Raw genomic sequence first — 21,390 nt, 5'->3', positions numbered from 1 at the left:
AGCCGTTTTAGCCAGCGAAAAATATTTTAGTAAAAATTTTTCGGTCATTTGTTCCCAAGTAGTAATTGACCCTCGTGGTAACGAGTTCAACCACTGTTTAGCTTTATTCCTCAATGAAAAAGGGAATAACTGAAGATGAATGGCATCATGAGAGACACCATTAATTTTAAATGTGTCGCATAGTTCTAAAAAGTTAGCTAAATGAGCGTTGGGATCCTCATCCTGCAAACCATCAAATTGAACAAATTGCTGTATCATTTGAATAATGTTAGGTTTTAATTCAAAACTATTTGTAGCTACAGTAGTCTAACTATGCCTGATTCAGTTCCTGTTAAAGAAGGTTTAACATAGTCATACATAATGCGTAGAGCAGGATTTTGATTAACCGCAATTGTAGGAGGTAGCTGATTGCCTTGGATTTCAGCCATCTCTTCGGTTGGGGGTTGAGTATCCTCTTCTTGCTCGTTCTCTGTGTATCTTAAGCTTCACCTTATTTCTCTTTGATTTCTGCGAAATGGACGATCGATTTCTTCGTCAAAAAGTAATGGTCCTGATGGATTTCTTCTAGTTATAAACTATAAAAACCTGCCATGAGAAGGAAAAAGTAAATTAATAATTAATAATAATAAATTAAAGTGCACGAAAAATAAATAGCTAAAGTAATAAAAATTGAGTGTTCCTAATATTTCAGTTCCCCGGCAACGGCACTAAAAAACTTGATTGCGTGATTTCGTGATAGGTTTTAAATATTTATAATTACTTATTCTTGAACTAACTATTATCGCGATGTAAGCAAGTGTACCTAACAAATAGTAGTATAGTTTTAACACTACCGGATTGTCGAACCCAAAGGAACTAAAAGTACTAGTAATGACTGTCTTTTTATTATCTAGCCTAAGAATACAGAGGTTTTTGTTTTAACTAACTAATTATCTAAACTAAGAACGCACAAAGAATGGAATTGGGGAATTGCTTTTGGAAAAATCGATTGAATGAAGACAATACCTAAGGAAAAATCCACCTAGACTGTACTTGTTACTTTGGCTCCGAATCGGACAATTTATTCATTTAATTTGTTCCGTAGAGATCCCTAAGTTATGTTATTGTCCCTATTCAAGACTAATAATGTCTAATCCCTAGATTGAATAACTGAGACATTTCTCTAATTAACACTCTAGGGTTGCATTAACTTGATCTATGGATCCCCTTATTAGGTTTCACCCTAATCCAGCAAAATCTTGTCACCCTATGTCTAGGCGCGCAATCAACTCCTCTTAATTATGACAAATGTACTCTTAAACAAGGTCTATTCCTCCTCTGAATAAGAGCTTATCTTGAATCGATATCCTGGGATATCAAAACTAGAATTAAGAACACATAATTAAGAACAAGTCAAATATTTATCATACAATTCAGAAAATAATAACAAGACTCGTCTTAGGTTTCATTCCCTTTAGGTATTTAGGGGATTTAGTTCATAACTAAATAAGAAAATATCTCAGAATAATAAAGAATACAAAACATAAAGAAAACCCAAAACTCCTGAAGGAGAATTGAGGAGAGATCTTCAGTCTTGATGATGAATCCGTCTTCTGAGATGAATCAATCGACTTTCTTGGAGTAATTCCTTACCCCCTACTCTGTTTTCCTCTTTTCTTCCTCCTCTAGGGTGTATTTGTAGGCTTTGGAATGCCTAAAAGCCCTCAAAATTAGCATTTTTCGAATTGGACTCAACTTGGGCTCAGCAGGGACACGCCCTTATGCGATTACTTCAGGCTGTGCTCGAGCCTGCCAAATTGACACGGTCGTGTGGTCTGCCAGTGTAAGGAGGTCCAGGCCGTGTTGATTTCGTACTTTGGCCCAGTTTCTCCATTTTTGGTCCGTTTCTCGTTCCTTTTTCTCTTCTATGCTCTCTTAAGTGTAAAACATGAAATTAAAGCATTAGGAGCATCGAATTCACCAATTCTAATGGAAAATCATCCATAAAATGCATTAAACATAGGGTACAAATATGTATAAATTATGATTTATCAGCATGTAAAAATATGTTTATCTCTTTGTACATGGCCATGAAAATTGGCTTAATTTAAGTAGGCTATGACCTACGATTTTAGGCATGGTTTTAATTACGAAGGATGGGTTGCTATCAATTGGCAATGAATCACATGAATGAGCAAATTTCAGATGGATTAAAGTAACATGGAAACCCATGACACTAAATTGGAAATAACCATTTATGTATGAAACCAATGATATGAGGTTTCCATACAACTATTTTCATTAAGATTATTTACAAGCATATAATCATGCTTCTTCTCAACCTTGGTAACCATTAGGCACAAGTAATATAAAGGGGTGACTAAAGGCTTGGAAAATATCCTAATAAAGTCCACGTGGTTGGACACACGGGCGTGTGTCTAGGCTGTGTGTGACACACGGTTCCCTCCCATGGGTGTGTGCTATGGCTGTGTGTCCCTTACACTTAAAACCTTAGCTCAAAGTTGTACACGGGCGTGTTCCATGGTCGTGTTGATAAGTCAGTGTTGCCCACGGTTGAAGGGCATGGGCGTGCCCCAAGATACACTGGCGTGTGAGTCTACACGATCCACCTACACGAGCGTGTGTCCTTTTTAGTTAAGGAAAATTTTCTGAGGAGCCCAAGGCTAATCGAACGTGCCCATATTTGTCCCGCATTGCCTTCCGATACGTTATAGGTCTCAAAGGCCTATACAAGGGACAAGATGTTCATGATTGAAAAGTTTTAAATTCAAATTAAATTTTGTTACCCGAGTTAGTATACTGAAAGTGTAAAGTTTCGGTAATACCTCGAGCCCTGTCCCGATGTTAGATACGGGTTGGGGGTGTTACATTTATTGGTATCAGAGCTACGGTTTAGTCGGTTCTAGGACTGAAGTAGAGGATGTTAAGGTTCGCTATACATGCCATTATTTGAATGTTGATAGTGTGATGTCTCCTAATTGTTTAAATTGTTCTGAATATAGTAAATGTCTTCTAATCAAGCACAAGATGAGTCCGAGGGAGCCGAGAGCCATGCTCCAGCTTCCGTACAATGAGCTATATCTAGTAGTAGTAGAAGGCTGATGTCAGAAGGTCGAGAAGAGGCCCGAGCTACCTTCTTCAATATGATGGATGAATGGTTTGGGGATTATCTAAAAATCACCCTAATATACCAAGACCACCCCCACCCCCTAACCAATTTGAAGAGGATGTGCCACGAGGTATGGCACCGATAAGAATTGGTAAAGCGTCGGTAGATAAGCTTAGAAAGTATGGGGCTGAGGAATTTAGAGCGAAAGTTGATGATGACACTGAAAGAGCCGAGTTCTGGCTTGAGAACACTACGCGGGTGTTAGATGATTTGTCATGCACACCCGAGGAATGTTTGAAGTGTGCTATGTCCCTTTTGAAGGGCACTACATATAATTGGTGGAAGACCATATCCTTGGTAGTGCCAAAAGAAAATATTACTTGGGATTTCTTCCAAGCAGAGTTTAGGAAGAAATACATCAGCCAACGGTTTTTGGACTCGAAGCAAAAGGAGTTCCTGGAACTCAAACAAGGTAATAAGATTGTAGTAGAATACGAGATAGAGTTTGTACGACTAAGTCAGTACGCAACTGAATGGGTCCAAATTGAATCAGAAATGTGTAAACGCTTCGAAGAATGTTTGAATGAGGACATCAAGTTATTGATTGGGATCTTGGAAATACAGGAGTTTGTCGCATTGGCCGATCAAGCCAAGAAGGCCGAGGAACTTAATAATGAAAGAAAACAAGCTAAGAGAGAGACTCGAGTTATGAACAAGAGGTCTAGCGGTAAAACACTCTCGTTCTCCACGAAGAAAGCCAGGAGCCTGCATGAACATTCCACCTCTTCAGTGGTATATTCAGATAGATCAAGAAGCTCTAAGCGACGAGGTCAAAAGTCTTCCTCCCCAATGGTAACAAGTGTGGAGAGTGTAGATGATCAAAAATCGAAGTGTAAGAGCTGCAAAAAATTTCACTTCGGAGAGTGCCGAATGAAAAGCGGCGCATGTTTCAGATGTGGTTCTCTTGATCATTTTCTCAGAGACTGCCCAGAACGAGCTGAATAAGATGAGGAATTAGCTCTGAAGTCGAGTGCTCCCATTCCATGAGGTAGACCTCCGAGATACCCTGGAAGTTCTAGTGGCAGTCGAGTCGTGACTAAAGACGCTGTAAAATAAAAAGTTCGAGCCCTGGCAAGAACGTATGCGATACGTGCTCGAGAGGAAGCCTCTGCTCCTGATGTTGTTACGTGTACTTTCTCTCTTTTTAATACAAGTGTTGTTGCTTTAATTGACACGGGGTGAACACATTCATATATCTACATGAGATTGGCGTCTAGTATGAACATACCTGTGGAACCTATGGAATTCATTATTAGAGTGCCGAACCCACTAGGCAAGTCGGTTCTAGTTGATAAAGTCTGTAAGAATTGTCCTTTGACGATTCAAGGTTGTTGTTTCCCAGCTAACCTTATGTTGTTATCATTTGATGAATTTGATGTAATACTTGGTATGGATTGGTTAGACCTTCATAATATAATTGTGAATTGTGGTACTAAGTATATTAAGTTAAAATGCTTGGATGATAAGATTCTACGGGTTGAATCAAGAGAATTGGGGTCGCCGCCGGTTGTAATCAAAAAAATGGTTGCCCAGAGATATATGAGGAAAGGATACGAAGCCTACCTTGCGTTTGTGATGAACACTAAGGAAATTGCATTAAAGATTGAGTCTGTGCTGATAGTATGTGAGTATCCAAATATGTTTCCCGAAGAATTACCAGGCCTACCTCCTGAAAGGGAGATAGAGTTTGGTATTGAGTTGATGCTAGGGACGGCTCTTAATTCTGTTGCTCCGTACAGAATGGCACCAACTGAGTTGAAAGAGTTGAAGGCACAGTTGTAAGAGCTGACGGATAAAGGATTCGCAAGGCCAAGGTTTTCACCTTGGGGTGCCCCCATGTTGTTCGTGAAGAAGAAAAATGGGTCGATGAGGTTATATATCGATTATCGGCAATTGAACAAGGTGACTATCAAGAATAAGTATCCTTTGCCAAGGATTAATGATTTGTTTGACCAATTGAGAGGAACTACCATATTCTCCAAGATAGACTTGAATTCTGGCTATTATCAGCTGTGAGTTAAAAACTCGGATGTACCCAAGATAGTTTTCAGAACGAGGTATGTCCATTATGAATTTCTTATCATGCCGTTTGGGTTGACGAATGCACCGGCATGTTTATGGATCTAATGAACAAGATCTTTCGGCCATATTTGGATAAGTTTTCATTGTGTTTATTGACGACATTTTGATCTACTCTAGAGATAAGACAGAGCATGCGAAGTATTTGAAAATTGTGTTGCAGACCTTGCGGGAAAAGTAACTGTATGATAAGTTTAACAAGAGTGAATTTTGGCTCCAGGAAGTTGGATTTTTTGGTCATATAGTTTCGGGTGAAGGCATCCGAGTTGATCTAAGTAAAATTTTTGTAATTTTTGAATGGAAATCGCCTAAGAATGTAACCGAGGTTAGAAGCTTTTTGGGTTTAGCTGGTTACTATCGAAGGTTTGTAAAAGGATTTTCCATGATAGCGACTCCGATGACAAAGCTACTACACAAAGATGTTAAGTTTGAATGGACGGAGAAGTGTCAGCAAAGTTTTGAAAAGTTAAAGACATTGCTGACCGAAGCTCCTATTCTAGTGCTACCTGAACCTGGAAAAAAGTTTGTGGTCTACACTGATGCATCCTTAAATGGATTGGGTTGTGTACTTATGCAAGATGGCAAGGTGATAGCCTATGCTTCACAGCAATTGAAGCCTCAAGAGAAGAATTACCCAACCCACGACCTAGAGCTTGCTGCCATTGTTTTTGCCTTTTGGAGGCATTATTTGTATGGCGAGACTTGCCGTATATTCACGGACCACAAGAGTTTGAAATGCTTGATGACTCAGAAAGAATTAAATTTGAAACAGCGGAGATGGTTAGAATTAATTAAAGATTATGATCGATTATCACCCGAGAAAGGCGAAGTGGTCGCCGATGCATTTTGTAGAAAACCCCTGTATGCCCTGAGAGCCATGGATACTCATTTGACATTGGTTGATGATGGTTCAGTTTTGGCCGAGCCGGAGGCTGGGCCAACATTTTTGTAGGAAATTCATGATACTCAGCTTAATGATGATGACTTGCAAGCAAAAAGGGCTCAATGTGAGTCTGGTGTTGAGTCAAATTTCTGAATTAGTCCTAATAGATGTTTAATGTTTAGAGATAGGGTTTGTGTACCCCAAGACAATGAACTTCTTCGGAAGATTTTGTAAGAAGCACATAACAGTCGTTTGTCAGTTCACCCGGGAAGTACCAAGATGTACAACGATTTAAAGAAGATGTACTGGGGCATGAAAAGAGATGTTTCTTAATTTCTATCGAAATGCCTAGTATGTCAGCAAGTTAAAGCTGAACATCAAGTGCCTTCAGGTCTGTTACAGCCTGTAACGGTTCCCAAATGGAAGTGGGACAAAGTTACCATGGATTTCGTGACAAGATTACCTTTGACTCTGAAAAAGAAAGATGCCATATGGGTTATAGTGGACAAACTGACAAATTTGGCTCATTTTATCCCGGTAAGGACGGATTATTCCCTTGATAGATTGGCCAATTTGTACATTTCTGAGATAGTAAGATTGCACAGAGTACCACTGTCAATTATTTCAGACAGAGACCTGAGGTTCACTTTGAGATTCTAGAAGAAGTTACAAGAAGCTTTAGGTACGAATTTAAATTTTAGTACAGCATTTCACCCTTAGACCGATGGTCAGTCTGAGCAGATGATTCAGATTCTCGTGGACATGTTGCATTGTTGCATCCTTGAATTTCAGGGTAGTTTGGAAAAATACCTGCCATTGGTAGAGTTTGCCTACAACAATAGTTTCCAAACAAGTTTGAAGATGGCGCCTTATGAGGCCTTGTATGGTAGGAAATGTCGAACTCCATTGTACTGGACAGAACTCAAGGAAAATCAGATTCATGGAGTTGATCTGATTAAAGAAACTGAAGAAAAAGTTAATGTGATACGGGATTGTTTAAAAGCGGCATCAGATAGACAAAAGTCTTATGCTGATCTAAAATGAAAGGAAGTTGAGTTTCAAGTTGGAGATAAAGTATTCTTGAAAGTATCTCCATGGAAAAAGGTATTGAGATTTGGTCGGAAGGGTAAACTGAGTCCACGATTTATAGGACCATACGAGGTCACTGCAAGAGTTAGACCGTTAGCCTATCGTTTGGCGTTGCCACCAGAATTGGAAAAGATTCATGACGTGTTCCATGTATCTATGTTAAGGAGATACCGATCAGACCCCTCTTATGTGATTTTGCCGAATGAGATTGAAATTCGACCCGACATGACCTATGGAGAAGAATCGATTAAGATATTGGCTCGCGAAGTTAAACAGTTGAGAAATAAAGATGTGGCTCTTGTAAAAGTCTTATGGCATCGACATGGTGATGAAGAAGCTACATGGGAGCCGGAAGAAACCATGAGAAGCCAATATCCGAATATGTTTTCTGGCAAGACTTTAAAGGACAAAAGTTCCTAAGGGGAGAAATGTAAATCCCAAAATAGGGCCTAGTCGGAATAGTAGTTTCGGGACCACAAATCTAACATCAAAATATTTATTTTATGTTATTATGAGGCCTAGAATATGAGTATATGCATGTGTTAAAGTTTCATGAAGAAATTCTAAGTATAAGATGTCCAATTAGAAATTAAGGACTAAATTGAATAAATTGCAAAACATGGATTCTAGAAGCAATTTGTATGAAATTTCTATAGATTATGAATTAGAAGGTCTTGGAGATCAATTTTCCAAAGTTCTAAATTTTTGGACAAAAATGGGCTTGCATGGATGAAATTTTAAAGAACAGGCATGAGGGCATTTTGGTCATTAGGCATTTTAATGAAATAAAAAGGGAAAAATAAAGCAAAAATATGCTCATCTTCTTCCCATAGCTGTCGAAATTTGGAGGACACCATAGTTAGGGTTTCTTCAATTTTTAACCTCAATAGTAAGTGCTCCCAAGCCCTGTTTTTCATGTTTTTTGTATTTTTGAAATCCCGGTAGTATGCTCTCTCCATTTCTACTCATATTTCATGCTAGGGTTCATGTTTAAAAATTTACCCATGCATGATTTACTGCTGTTTTGATGGATTATGGAAGAATATGAAAGATAAATGTGTGTTAAACATCTTTTCCAAGTTGGTTTTCATGAGAAACCCTTATAGGGACTATTTTGCAAAAGATATAAATGTGTGGTAGAAATGAGGAAATAATGAAAAATGTGGGTTGCCATAAGAGAGAAAAATGTTCGGTTAGGCTTGGATAAGATAGAAATTGCATGTGTTTCATTATACGAGCCTAGGGACTAAATCGTAAAGATGTGAAAGGTTAGGGGCAAAACGGTCATTTGGACCAAGGTAGGTATTAAACTTGAAATATATAATGTGGGGTATAAATGAATTAATTTTACTGTTATAGACCCTGAGGAACAAATTACAGAGGTCGATCGTGGTAAACGCAAGGTTTCGAAATAACCGAAACACAACTCCAAAAAGAGTACCAGGTAAGTTCGGATAACTTAAAGTAAACCCTTGATATGCATAATTGTAGAATTATGAATGCTTGATGATTTTATTTGTTATTGGTATGAAATATCATAGAAATGCATATTGATGATAACATGTGAAAAATATCTCGGTTGAGGTTGACAAAGGGAATTCGATGGATAAACCCTCATTGAAAAGGTAAACTGAGATCCTGCATGTGTTGTAGTAAGGATTTAGCCTGGACGGGTAATCCAAGATCTCAGGTATGAAAAGGAATCTATCCCGGACAAGTGTTCCTTGAATGATCAAGCCTTCCAAAGAATATGTGTGCATGATGGATTCAGCCCGGACGGGTAATCCGATTAGGGCTGAATTTAGCCTGGATTGGTAATTCAGATCCGAGGTCATTAAGGGTGTTTGTCGCTATAAGGGATTTAGCCTGGACTGGTAATCCCGACATCACCTTATGAGTTTATATAATAGGGGATTTAACCTAGACTGGTAATCCTTCCGTATGATGTGAGGTTCGCAGGAGTGCATAGACTCAACTAGAATAACATGGGATATACAAATATGACTGAAATGTTAAATGATGAGCTCATCTAGTTAAATTACATACTTTGCCGCCTAAGTAATTGCTTGTAGCCAATTTTTTGCTACAAATTTCCCCTAATCCATCACTATATAAACCCCTTCATACTATCATATTTTTCACAACCATTCAAGCAACTAGCTTAAACCATAGCCACCAATTTCATTCCTCTTTGCCGTTAACTTCAAATCTCAAAAATTTTCCCCAATTTTCTTCCCTTGTCGCAAGTCCCTCCTATTACCGCAGCAATATCATTGTCGGAGTAGACTTGTTACTGCCGCAAGCCCGTCATCGCTGCAAGCTTGCTACTATTGCAAATCCATTGCTGTCACAAACCTCTGCCACACACATTGTCTAATTCTTTTCCCTTTCTTTTTCCAAAATTCTACCTATTTTTAAGGAAAAATACCATGTCTCGCAAAAGAACTAGATCTTCCAAAACTTCTGTCAAAAATCCAATTGTGATTGAAGATGAGGAAGCAAGGGAAAGATTTGATTCCATCTTGAAGAATCAACCCATGATGCCAGAAAAAAGGTTTCAATTTGGAGAGCAATGGCAAGATGGTCATGCCATTGTCAATTCGAAATACGATTAATGCTTTAAATTAGGAACAATTTTGTGATGCACGATCAATACCTGATGCAGATTTAGTGTGAGAGTTCTATGCTAACTTGACCATGCAAATGCTAATGAAGTACTTGTTTGTAAGAAGAAGGTACCCCTTACTTCTAAATCCATTAATGATTTGTTTAACTTCCCTGATGTTGAAAAAGATGAGTACTTTGCCATGATGATGAATATTAATTGGGATTTTCTTGAACAAGTTCTTAATGTGGTTACAAATTCGGGATCCCATTGGATTACAAGAAATTATGGTACCTATTCTTGCTGAAGAGAATATTTAAATCAAGTGGCTAAGGTATGGTTCTATGTTATTCAATATAGCTTCATGCCTATCTCACATAGTTCCACCATCTTGATGGAGTGAATGCTTTTATTGTATGCGATTATGACAGAAAGGTCTACCAATTTTGGGAGAATTATTCTCAAGGAGATTCAAGATTGCGCTAGAAAAAGACAGGAAGTACCTACTTTCCATTATTTATAACTTCGCCTTTCTTGAAGGCCCAAGTAAGATCGAACGCAAACCTAAAGCACCGTTATGTTTAAGGTTGCATAACAAGGCATGACCTTGAGAGGTTAGTGGAGAATGCTGGCCTATTGAACCAAGTTGAGCCAAATGAACCGAACGAACCAAAATCTAATGAGTTATCAACTAAGTTTGAACCAGAAGTTGGCACAACAAATGCCACAAAAGAAGTAGAAATTGAAGAAGAACCAAACAACCCTGAACCGAGGGTAGAGCCAATTGATGCTGAACCAGTGGAGCCAAGTTTTAATCCTGAGTTGACCATTCCTACTTCTTTAAACACTATGAAAAAATCGCATCGCCGTTCTCAATTCTTATATTTTGGTTTTATATTTTAACTATAAACGATAACTCGTTTATAGGTGCTCATATACCCAATGCACCAGCTTTCGGTTTCTTATTTATTTGAACTCAGGCTTTTGTTACATCAAAGTATACACGTCACACATACATAGTCCATCATCCACTCAAGATTGAGGTATGCCACACTATGAACATCACAAATGAGTAATTCCATAAATGGATTTAGGGTCTATTCTACTTGGGTCTTGTCTGATGTATTATCAGTCCAGTGAATCAAATCTATGTCTCTATCTTCTGGGAGTCATCCGCTTCGATGCCCAAAACAAAGCATCTTGTCGATTGAACTTGATGGAAGGCATATTAGTCTTGCAATTGATTTGCTCATTTCCAATTAGACTAAGAACATCTTTAGGTTTATCTACTAATATAGGTTGTCTTTCCGTATTACGATTCAACCATGTAATACCGCTTAGTATTAGTTAAACATTAGATAACTAATGAGCTAATATTTGCTTCTATTTTTCTTTGCATGTAAAAACTATTGAGGACAATATACAAATAATATTAATGCAACTCATAGATAATTTTATTAAATTAATCTATTCGAAAAATACAAGTATACAAACGAATATACTACACTTAGAGCACCAGATCCAGCATTGTTAAATTAGTTAGCGGTTAACGAATCAATCAACCATCATTTTCACCATTTGCATATTCTAAGAAATTAGGAAGAAAGTTTAGGTTAAATAGTTTAATTGATAATTTAGATTTGGTATCTATATATTTTCCTATTTGGTTTGCATTAATAATTTTCAACCAAATTAGATTAGTAATTGCTTAGTTCTTGATTAACTTGATAAACACATTTACCAATTTGACAATTATTTGGGTTTGATCCTTGGAATACTCTGAGTGTTCTATTGAAACACTTATAAATATTACAACTAACCTATCACACTTATAGTAAAAGCTACTTTTAGTTCTATATATTTCGTGCTAATTCTTTACTCAATGTTCATACACTAGTGTGTGATAATCTTCCTAATAAGATTTATGCTGAAATGAAAAAATAATCACCATGAAATCATTTCTTGAAAATCGTTTATAGTGAAACATTCATATCATAAATTATATTTGTTAAAAGAATTGAAGTATTTCCTTTGACAATCAAAATTTATCTTATAATAATTGCATTATCTTATATAGACTTAATAATAATCAATGATTAATTAAAACTTAAACTTAAAATTATATGTATGATAAGGATAATAGTTCATTGAAATTGGAAGGAATAAATGAAAGTAAGTAAAGTTTTTAAAAATACTCATATTTATATTATTAATATTTATATTGTAAAACATTGCTAAATATTTATAAATCATATTTCATATACTTATTATTAAAATATTAATATAAAATATTTTTAATAGAATATTAAGAATACTTTCTAAATTTAAATTTATTATTAGTAGTAGAATTTATTGTAAAAATAAAATTATAATATTAAATAATTTAATTAAAATAATAAATTGTATTAACTATATTAATAATTTGTTATGTACTATTAAATGTAAATATAAATATATATTTAATAATATTGAAAAGTATAATTTAAAATCAATATTTTAACATTTCTAAAAGTTAAAACTAAAATTTTATTATAATATATTAATATTTAGCTCAGTTCAAGTAAATTATTATCTAAAAACTTTTTACTCATAATTGAGGTTTTTTCAAAAATTCTTAAAAGAAGAAAACTTGCATAAAAGGGGTTTATTGTAATTGACTGAGTAACTTCATTCATCAAGTTATTTGTCATTAACCAAACACAAAATGTGAAAACTATTTTTCATAAATAATTTTTCATGAAAGAAATGCACCTTAAGTAAAAATCTTATATAAATAATATTACTTCCATAAATGAATTTATGGATTGAGTTGAGATTAAATTAGGTCCATAATATTAATACCATAATAAATTTCCAATTTTAACTTAGAAAAAATATAAATTTCAAATTTCAACTAAATTTACCCATATTTATAAATAATTCATTTAAGTTCGTTAGCACTTTCATATATATATATATATATATTATTTTTTAAAAATAATTGTTTTATTTAATATTTAACGATTATATAATTATAACCATTATATATTTTTAATTAAATTTCTAAAAGAATTAATATTTAAATTATAAGTATATTTCATTTGATGTCATATAAATTACATAAGAAATGTTGTATTTTGGTTTTGAATATAAAAGCTATGCCAGAACCATTTTTTTAAACCAACTTAATTATTTTTTAAAGCTTAATATCGTGTTCAAAATTTAGGTTTTTTAATAATGATTTTTTCGGAAAATGGTCAACACCACCCTGCGAACTTAGGTTTCAATACATTAAAATTTAGTAATGAGGGAGGAATCTTGGCATTTGAAGATAACAGTTGTACTCTTACATAGTAGCTTACCTATGTTTTACTTTTACTGCGACTTATTACGGCCCTGCTGAAGTAACATCCTTTTTTGCATTGGATCTTGGCTTCAACACGCTATATTTTCTAGTTCTCTCTTTCAGATCTTCTTGGATTCCGCTTTGGCGTTGCACGCAAATCTCTCGTTCAACGCTATGTCCGAAACGATTGAGGGATCCGAACTTCAAAATGGTTTCCAGCCACAACCCCGGCCCGAGCCCGAACCGGAATCGGAATTGAAAGTAGAATCTCAACCTGAACAACAACCGGAAGAGGAACTGAAACCGGAACCTGTGGTAACTGATGTCGTTCCGAAGCCGGAGCCGAACAATGAGAGCTCGATCCAATCGAATGAGACGACCAAACAAGCTTCAACCGACCAAGTTGCTCCTCCAGGGCGGCGTAAAGATGACGAGAACCGGACTTTCACGATGAGAGAATTGCTAAGTGAATTGAAAAGCGACGAAGATGATGCAGGTTCTCCTTACAGGTACTTTCTTTTTTCCTTCTCTTTTCGAGTTTCAGTTGATCAAAAAATTACACTCTTTAATTTGTAATTGGATTTAACGAGATTTCAACGTACAAATCTTTCGATCTTTGAAGGTCCCCGTTGATTATTCTCCTCAATTAAATGTGGAGAATTCTTCGAGTTTCAACTGAACCTAAAATTATGCTGTTTCTCTTTTATATCCCGAACAGAGAAGTTACAGAATTTTGATTCTTGATTATCTATTGGCAAACTACTAGATGCAATTAAGGCGTACTCTTCCTTTTAGTCTACGAGTTCATTTTCATTAATTGCATGGATGAGCAACTGTTCTCCCATCAAAGGTCTTCCATTACTCTTGAACATGATTGTTATGTTAGAAGCTCGTTATCTTTGAACTTCAGATGCAATTAGATTTTTTTTCCTGCTTTTGAGTCATTAAATTAGTTCTGAATTTCAAGTTCGGCATCAATTGTAATCTTAATCTTTTCCAACTTCGATGAAGGAATCCTTGGTTTTGGGATTTTGCACTTTATAGAATTCAGTTTATGTTCATTTTCATATGCCGCCATTCATGCAGTAAAGGTTTCCTAGTCTTGTTGGAGTAAATATGATGTGATCCTTGTTTCTTCTGCTTGTGAATGATACCATTGTCTACTACATGATTTATATATGCTTCAGTCAAGAAAACACGCAATGTCAGTCCTACCAAAATAATGCTGCAATGGAGTTGATCAATAGTGTCACTGGTACTGATGAGGAAGGCAGGTCTCGTCAACGGATTCTTATATATGCTGCCAGGAGGTACTGTCATCTTATTTTTATACACTTTTCACACTTTACTTCCATATTGAGCTTGATATGTTGCCGCTTTAGAGTCTGCTATTCAATAGTACTGATTTTCAGTCAAATTTTGTAGGTATGCTACTGCACTGGAGAGAAACCCAGAAGATTATGATGCTCTCTACAATTGGGCATTGGTTCTTCAGGTTTGAGATACTGGTTAATGTTGATGTTCGCTTAACATCATTCAGAATGATTATCATGTCTTATTATTATACAGCAAGGGCAGCCTCCTTAACATTGTCAATTTAAGCATATTGTAATGGTTGCAAAATGATGCAGATTTCTCATATCATGTCCTTTCTGTTCTTATTTGGCTTGCAGGAAAGTGCAGATAATGTTAGTCCAGATTCTACTTCACCTTCTAAAGATGCCTTGCTAGAGGAGGCTTGTAAAAAGTATGACGAGGCTACTCGTCTTTGCCCGACACTTCATGATGTATGTGTGCTTGTTCATGTTGCTGATGATCCATTGCATTACTATGATCTTTTGGTTTTTTTAAGTTCCATTTCAATTAAAAAAGGCATGATGACTGCTCAGAGTGCATAAGCCAGATAAGAAACTGAATGCACAACAGAATTTACTGAAATAAGTGTAGAGCTGTATAATATATACACTAATGATATTCATTCATGACTTTGATGCAATTTCATTGCATGACAGGCTTTCTACAACTGGGCTATAGCAATCTCTGATCGAGCAAAAATGCGTGGTCGGACCAAAGAGGCTGAAGAACTATGGGAGCAGGTTCTTACTTTATAATTTTGATATCTTAGTCATGCTAGACTTTTGTATGAACAATACTAGTCCTTTATAGGCAAATCTTGGTGTCTTGTCATGGAAAACCTTTTCCATGTGTGGATAAGATCTTGTTTCCTCTTTATGTTTCATGTTAGCTGCATGCTGTTATATAATCTAATTTAGTAAGGCCAATGAACCATGGAACTGGATTTTACTTTGGAGTTTTGGTATACAGTCATTCTGGAAATTAGTGCTGAAGCACATTGTCCTTGTAGTCATGCTGTGTAGAAATCCTTGGTGTTTTCAAAGGAATGCCTTGCTTTAGTAATAAAAGCGTTGTCCTTTACTTTGATAGAGCCTAATCCTATTGTTATGGGTTTTCAGGCAACAAAAAACTATGAAAAAGCTGTCCAGCTCAACTGGAATAGCCCCCAGGTATATTAGAAGTAATTGTTTCTTTTAGTCTTGTAATTCTCCCAACTAGAATGACTACATCTTTCATTTTTATTCTACATCTTAGTGGTTTTAAGGATTCTTAAATCTCTTTCAGGCTCTAAACAATTGGGGACTTGCTCTTCAGGTAAACCCTGTTTTAGTGATGTTGATATTGTAATCAGCTTCATTTTATTTCTGTATCTTTCAAATTTCTGAGTCTACTCCTATGAAATCCTAGAACGCTATGCTTACTTTCATGTTCTATCATGCATGCTTTAGGAACTCAGTGCAATTGTTCCAGCTCGGGAGAAGCAAAAAATTGTCAGGACTGCAATTAGTAAGGTACAAAAGTCATTTGACATCTGATAAGTCCTAAAAGAAGTTCACTTTGCATTTCAATTCTTACAATTCCCTTTGCTTTAAATGCAGTTTCGTGCTGCAATACAGTTGCAATTTGATTTCCATCGAGCAATATACAACCTTGGAACTGTTCTGGTAAGTTTGTTGGTTATTACTAGCCGTGATACTGGATGGCATGATCCTATTCTCACCTATGATACATTCATTTGTGAAATTAATGAGATTAGATAATGACCTTATCAAGTGAAATTTCAAACAAGTGAAGCATTGATTTGGAAATTGAAATATTTCTATTTCTAATGCAGTATGGACTAGCTGAGGATACCTTAAGACAAGGTTCGCCGAATCTGAAAGAAGTTTCCCCAGATGAGCTGTATAGCCAGTCTGCTATCTATATTGCGGCTGCTCATGCACTGAAACCAAATTACTCGGTAAGAGATCAATGTATTTTTCTGGACTACTGAGGTTTACCCTACATTCAGGCTATATATGTGGCTCAATTATTGGCTAATGAAATTTTGTCACGAGTTTACTAAAGAAAGCTAATGTTATACTTCTTAATTTTCTCCTTAATTTAAAAGTTCCAGTGTTCTGCATTTTGATTTCCTATCTTAGTTTTGTGGATATGTTCTTATTTGATGTTTTAAATACATCCAGGTTTACAGCAGTGCCTTGAGGCTTGTTCGTTCAATGGTCAGTATATAATCTTTCAACAATGTATTTTTAGGTTTATTTTGTTTTCTAAATTGATTGAATCTTCCATAAGAAATGTTGAGTCTGTTAGAATGAAAACGATCTTCTGTTCCTTTACCTGGTTAATTAGCATTTATTACTACTGTAGGAGTATTTTTGGTGTAATCCTTCTAGTTCTGCAGTTCTTTCTTGTCAGTCATTAGTGCTGTTTTTAACTGTCAATTATCAGTGCACCACAACTATATCTTTGAGCTGCACCAGAAACTTCGGTTTGATGCAAAATATCCTTTCAGTATAAGGACCACATGCTTTCCAATGCTTTTTCAAATAGTATTCCTTTGGCTTGAAATGTGAACCTATTCAATGATTGGCCAATCCATGCTGACCCCCAACAATGTTCATTTAGTTTTCCTCGCAACATAAGTGAGGATGCATTGTTTGAAAATCTGAAGTTAAAAAAGGTTGTGTGATAGAACACATATAAATGTAAAATTTGTGATTATTTTGCAGGCTCTTGGATTTGTCAGATGCCTATTTTGGTGGTGAATTTAAAACTCCCATACATATTTGTGATTTTGAAAATCATGCTTTTATACCTTTCAAATATGTAATCATATTGAATCTTAATTTTTATATATAATGTATGCGCTTCATTCTCACTATATATAGCAAATGAAATCCAATTGATGTTCCCAAACATAGCATAAACTGATTTGGCCTAGCAATACCTCCTTGGCTTAGTGATCTTGTATTCAAATCATAAGAAACATAATTTTATTTAAAAATGTAATTGCAAGCTACTGTAATTGTATTCTTTCACCCTCTTCATTTTCGAGTGCCTGTCTTGAAGATTATTTTTTTCTCATTTGCTCGTTCATGTTTAAATCAGATGGCTCACCTGGTTAAGAGAACTATTATTGCGGAAGCCATCACTCTGTTCCTTCTTAATTGAATTGGCTGGGCAACTCATTTAATATTATGTCTAACCGAAATAAAATTTTGACAGTTACCTTTACCCCATCTTAAGGATGGTTATCTTACTGCACCACCAGCAGGAAATTCAATGGCTCCTCATGGTGCTTGGAAGAGAACAGAGTTCTTTTTGAATCATGAAGCACTTCAACAGGTAAAAAGAAACTGTTTGGTCTTTTTGTTGTCCGTGCCTAATTGATATCAATTTTCATTCATTTTTGCCTGACCATGGACATTAGTTTTGTCAAACATATTTTGATAGTTAATGGCTGAAATTATGTTGTTGTAAGTTCCTTTGGAATTTGGAGTGTATTATAGTGTTCACTGCTTGTTTGTCGCCACTTGTCCTAGCATGTATTGCTTTTCTGTTTAATTGCTTAAATAGTGACCCTAACTTAGAGTAGTAAAAGGACAGATCTGCTCAGACATTGATTACGTTTCTCCATGTCCATGTCCATGTCCATGTCCATGTCCGTATCCTCTTCAATTTTTCCAATGGAGCAGGTCATCAGGGTTGATCAGAGACAAATTACCCGGAGCCTCTCTGGAAGAACTTCAGATGTAACAGATATGGACAAAAGGGCTATAAGAGTTGATATTCCAGATATTGTTTCTGTATCAGCATGTGCTGATCTGACTTTACCCCCAGGTGCAGGTCTCTGTATCGATACCACCTCTGGTCAAGTTTTCTTGGTAAGTATCGTGCTTTTCAATTTGCATTCTAGAAATTTCATCTCAAACCTGTCGGAAAACTTGATAATTATTACCCATTTTTTTCCTTTGGATGCTGCTATCTTGGCATGGCTTTAGTGACCATCTTCTGTTGTTGCTTTCAGGTTGCTGACTCGTGGGAATCACTAGACGGATGGCTTGACGCCATCCGCTTAGTTTACACAATTTATGCACGAGGTAAGACTGATATTCTGGCGGGTATCATTACGGGCTAATTGTTGCTTTATGTATGGACCTTTCATTTTCTTTTTTTTTTTTAGTTTATTTGCATTACTTTCATATTTCCTCGGATCTAATTTGACTCCTGTATATTATCAAAATTTTTGGAATACTGTCTGGTTAAGCTATTTATTTGGCATCTCAACTGATATTTTGATCATTTTACAGTTTGGTAAAAAACATTAATACTATAATAATTTGACGGTCATATTTCATATTTCATATTGTATTCATGTAGATTATACTAATTGAGTAAATTAAAATCTCCATACATTTAAAAAAAAATTAAATTGTTAAAATTGTTGATTCAAAACTTTTCATACGTGTCAAATATAATTATATTGATAAATTTTAATAATTATTAACAATGTCAATAGAAAAAATTCAAAAGTTATGGAAGTGTATAAATTTAAAGTGATGTTATATTTATGCAAGTGGGTTATTTTCATATACATTTATTTATTTTTATATCAATTTTTATTTGTATTTCTATACTATATACTAAGGTTTGGTTAAAATATGCTATAAGTTTTTGTATTATTCATAAATTTATGAATTAGTTTTTGTTTTTTATTTTTAAGAATTTAGTCCATTTATTTTTCAGATTTTAAAATTTGGATTTAATTGTTAATATTGTTAAAATTATTTTGTTAAATTCATGTTTATTATGACAACATTTTTAAGGTAAATGGCTATCAACACTTGTTTTTTTTTTTTTAATTTCAAATTGTACACTAACAAATTTACCAAGGACAATTAATAGTGTTAACAATTAGATTTGAATTTTAAAATTTAAAAGTAGAGAAATTAAATTTTGAAAATAAAAGTATAAGGATTAAATATCAAATTTGTGAAGAGTAATGATTTATGACATATTTTAACCTTAAAGTTTTGATCGAGTTGGTGACACAAATCAACTAAGTCTTAATTTAGTATTAAATTACAAAATGTCATCTCTTTTATACAACAACAAATATTATTTTAAAGATATTTATGTATTTATATTTTGATATTTCTAATATATATACATATATAATGAGAATTATGATATTTAAACACATGTCATCTTGATTCTTAACTAAAATCACATTTAATTTTATATCAATTTTTATAAGTTCTTTATATAAATGTTTTCACCATGGGTATACCATTATCTAGTAATACATAAATTTTTTTATCTGGGTGTGCCATTATCTTGTTTTGTATATGTAAGAAAGAAAATGATACAAAATGAGTAAAACTACCTTGATTTTACAATAGGACCAAATCTAGATTTTGACACATCATGTCTAAAAATGCATATTAAAAGAAACACACATGTCTATTAAAAAGAGACTGTGATTAATATGGTAAAGTTAAGATATTGAAAATTATGATATCTTTGGTATAGATCTTATCATAAATGTATATTTTTATTTTATATAAAGAGACAAGATAAAAATGCTCCCATAACAATAATTGTCATTTTGAAAAAAATATATTATTGGTAATTTTTCAATTAAATTGAGATCCAAGTGATAGGTAATATCAATTTAATCAAACTCTTGGCATGCACTTAATATAAAAGAGATGATGTTTATAAATTTTTCATCTTTTTAGAATTGTAATATAATTGTTCACTTGTAAAAAAAACAAAAGTTGATGATAATGATGATGAAGAAACAATATTTTAAAAGATAATATTTATCATGATATTAAAAGGTAATATTAATGTGTCCATCTGTATAAACCGATATATAAAATTTATATAATAAGATAAAATGTGATAATTAATCTATAAGAAGGTTTCAAATACAGTTATATATTTATTATTTTAGGGTAAAATTATATAATTAATCACATAACTTTTAAGTTTTTATTTTAGGCATTAAAATTAAAAAATTCATTTTATTTTAAGTATTATAGTTAATAATCGTTTTTATTTTGGTTACTTTTTCTTAGAATTTATAAGGAAAACTTAGGTTTTTTTAGGGAAAAGTAAATAAACTTAAAAAGATAAAATGATTTTTCTTTGGGCAATTCAATGTAAAACATAGGTTTTCCTTTTACTAGAAAAATTAAATTAGTTCTAAAAAGGAAAATACAAGAAATTAAAAAAGATAAATGGTTTTATCTTTAAAACCCAAGTAATTCCATGTAAAACTCTAGATTTTTTAAGAAAAAAGAGCTAAAATTAATTCAAAAAAAAACATAAAGGAAATTAAAAAAAACGTTTTCCTATAAAACCCATGTAGTTTCCTATAATGCCTAAGTTTTTCCTTTTATTGAGAAAAATAAAATTAATCTTAAAAAAAAGAAAAAAAGAGATTAAAAGAGAAAGTGAGTGACCAAAATGAAAATTTACTAAAATTGAATGACTAAAATAAATTTTGAATTAATAATGGGTAACCAAAATGGAAACAGTTGTTAACGGTAGTGCCTAAATTTCAAGAAAAAAATTATTTTTGTTTCCAAAATGAAAACATATAAAAATTGAGTGCTTATCTATGTAGTTTATCCATCATTGTTATATTTTTTTTATGCATGTATGTGCCACCCTTTAAACTAAGCACCAAGCCCAAAAAAAATTAAAGGGTCAAAATAAATAATAAATATTTGAGAAGCCAAGATGCAAATCTACTATTATATTAATTGGTAATGTAATAATTTTTGAAAGGGTTCTCCAACTTACTATTTTTGGAACTAAAACCATTAGGTACTTGTCTACTTTTCTCCTTTAATCCTTATTTATAAAATCTA

The 21,390-nt window shown here is 34.1% G+C and overlaps 1 protein-coding gene across 1 annotated transcript; it reads left to right on the top strand.

Moving 5' to 3' along the window:
* Nucleotides 1–13,079: 13,079 nt before the first annotated feature.
* Nucleotides 13,080–18,796, top strand: LOC108464426 (protein HLB1-like). The gene is made up of 14 exons (XM_017764724.2): nt 13,080–13,659; nt 14,338–14,460; nt 14,576–14,645; nt 14,824–14,937; nt 15,163–15,246; nt 15,625–15,675; nt 15,791–15,820; nt 15,955–16,017; nt 16,105–16,170; nt 16,341–16,466; nt 16,693–16,728; nt 17,735–17,854; nt 18,205–18,393; nt 18,537–18,796. Exons 1-14 carry the CDS (start codon nt 13,325–13,327, stop codon nt 18,645–18,647), a joined length of 1,518 nt encoding a protein of 505 aa, XP_017620213.1. The 5' UTR covers nt 13,080–13,324; the 3' UTR covers nt 18,648–18,796.
* Nucleotides 18,797–21,390: the final 2,594 nt, after the last annotated feature.

Source organism: Gossypium arboreum, chromosome 8 (assembly GCF_025698485.1).
Source record: "Gossypium arboreum isolate Shixiya-1 chromosome 8, ASM2569848v2, whole genome shotgun sequence".
NCBI lineage: Eukaryota > Viridiplantae > Streptophyta > Magnoliopsida > Malvales > Malvaceae > Gossypium > Gossypium arboreum.
The sequence above is the reverse complement of the archived record's forward strand: the minus strand, read 5'-3'. Positions and strand labels throughout refer to the sequence as shown.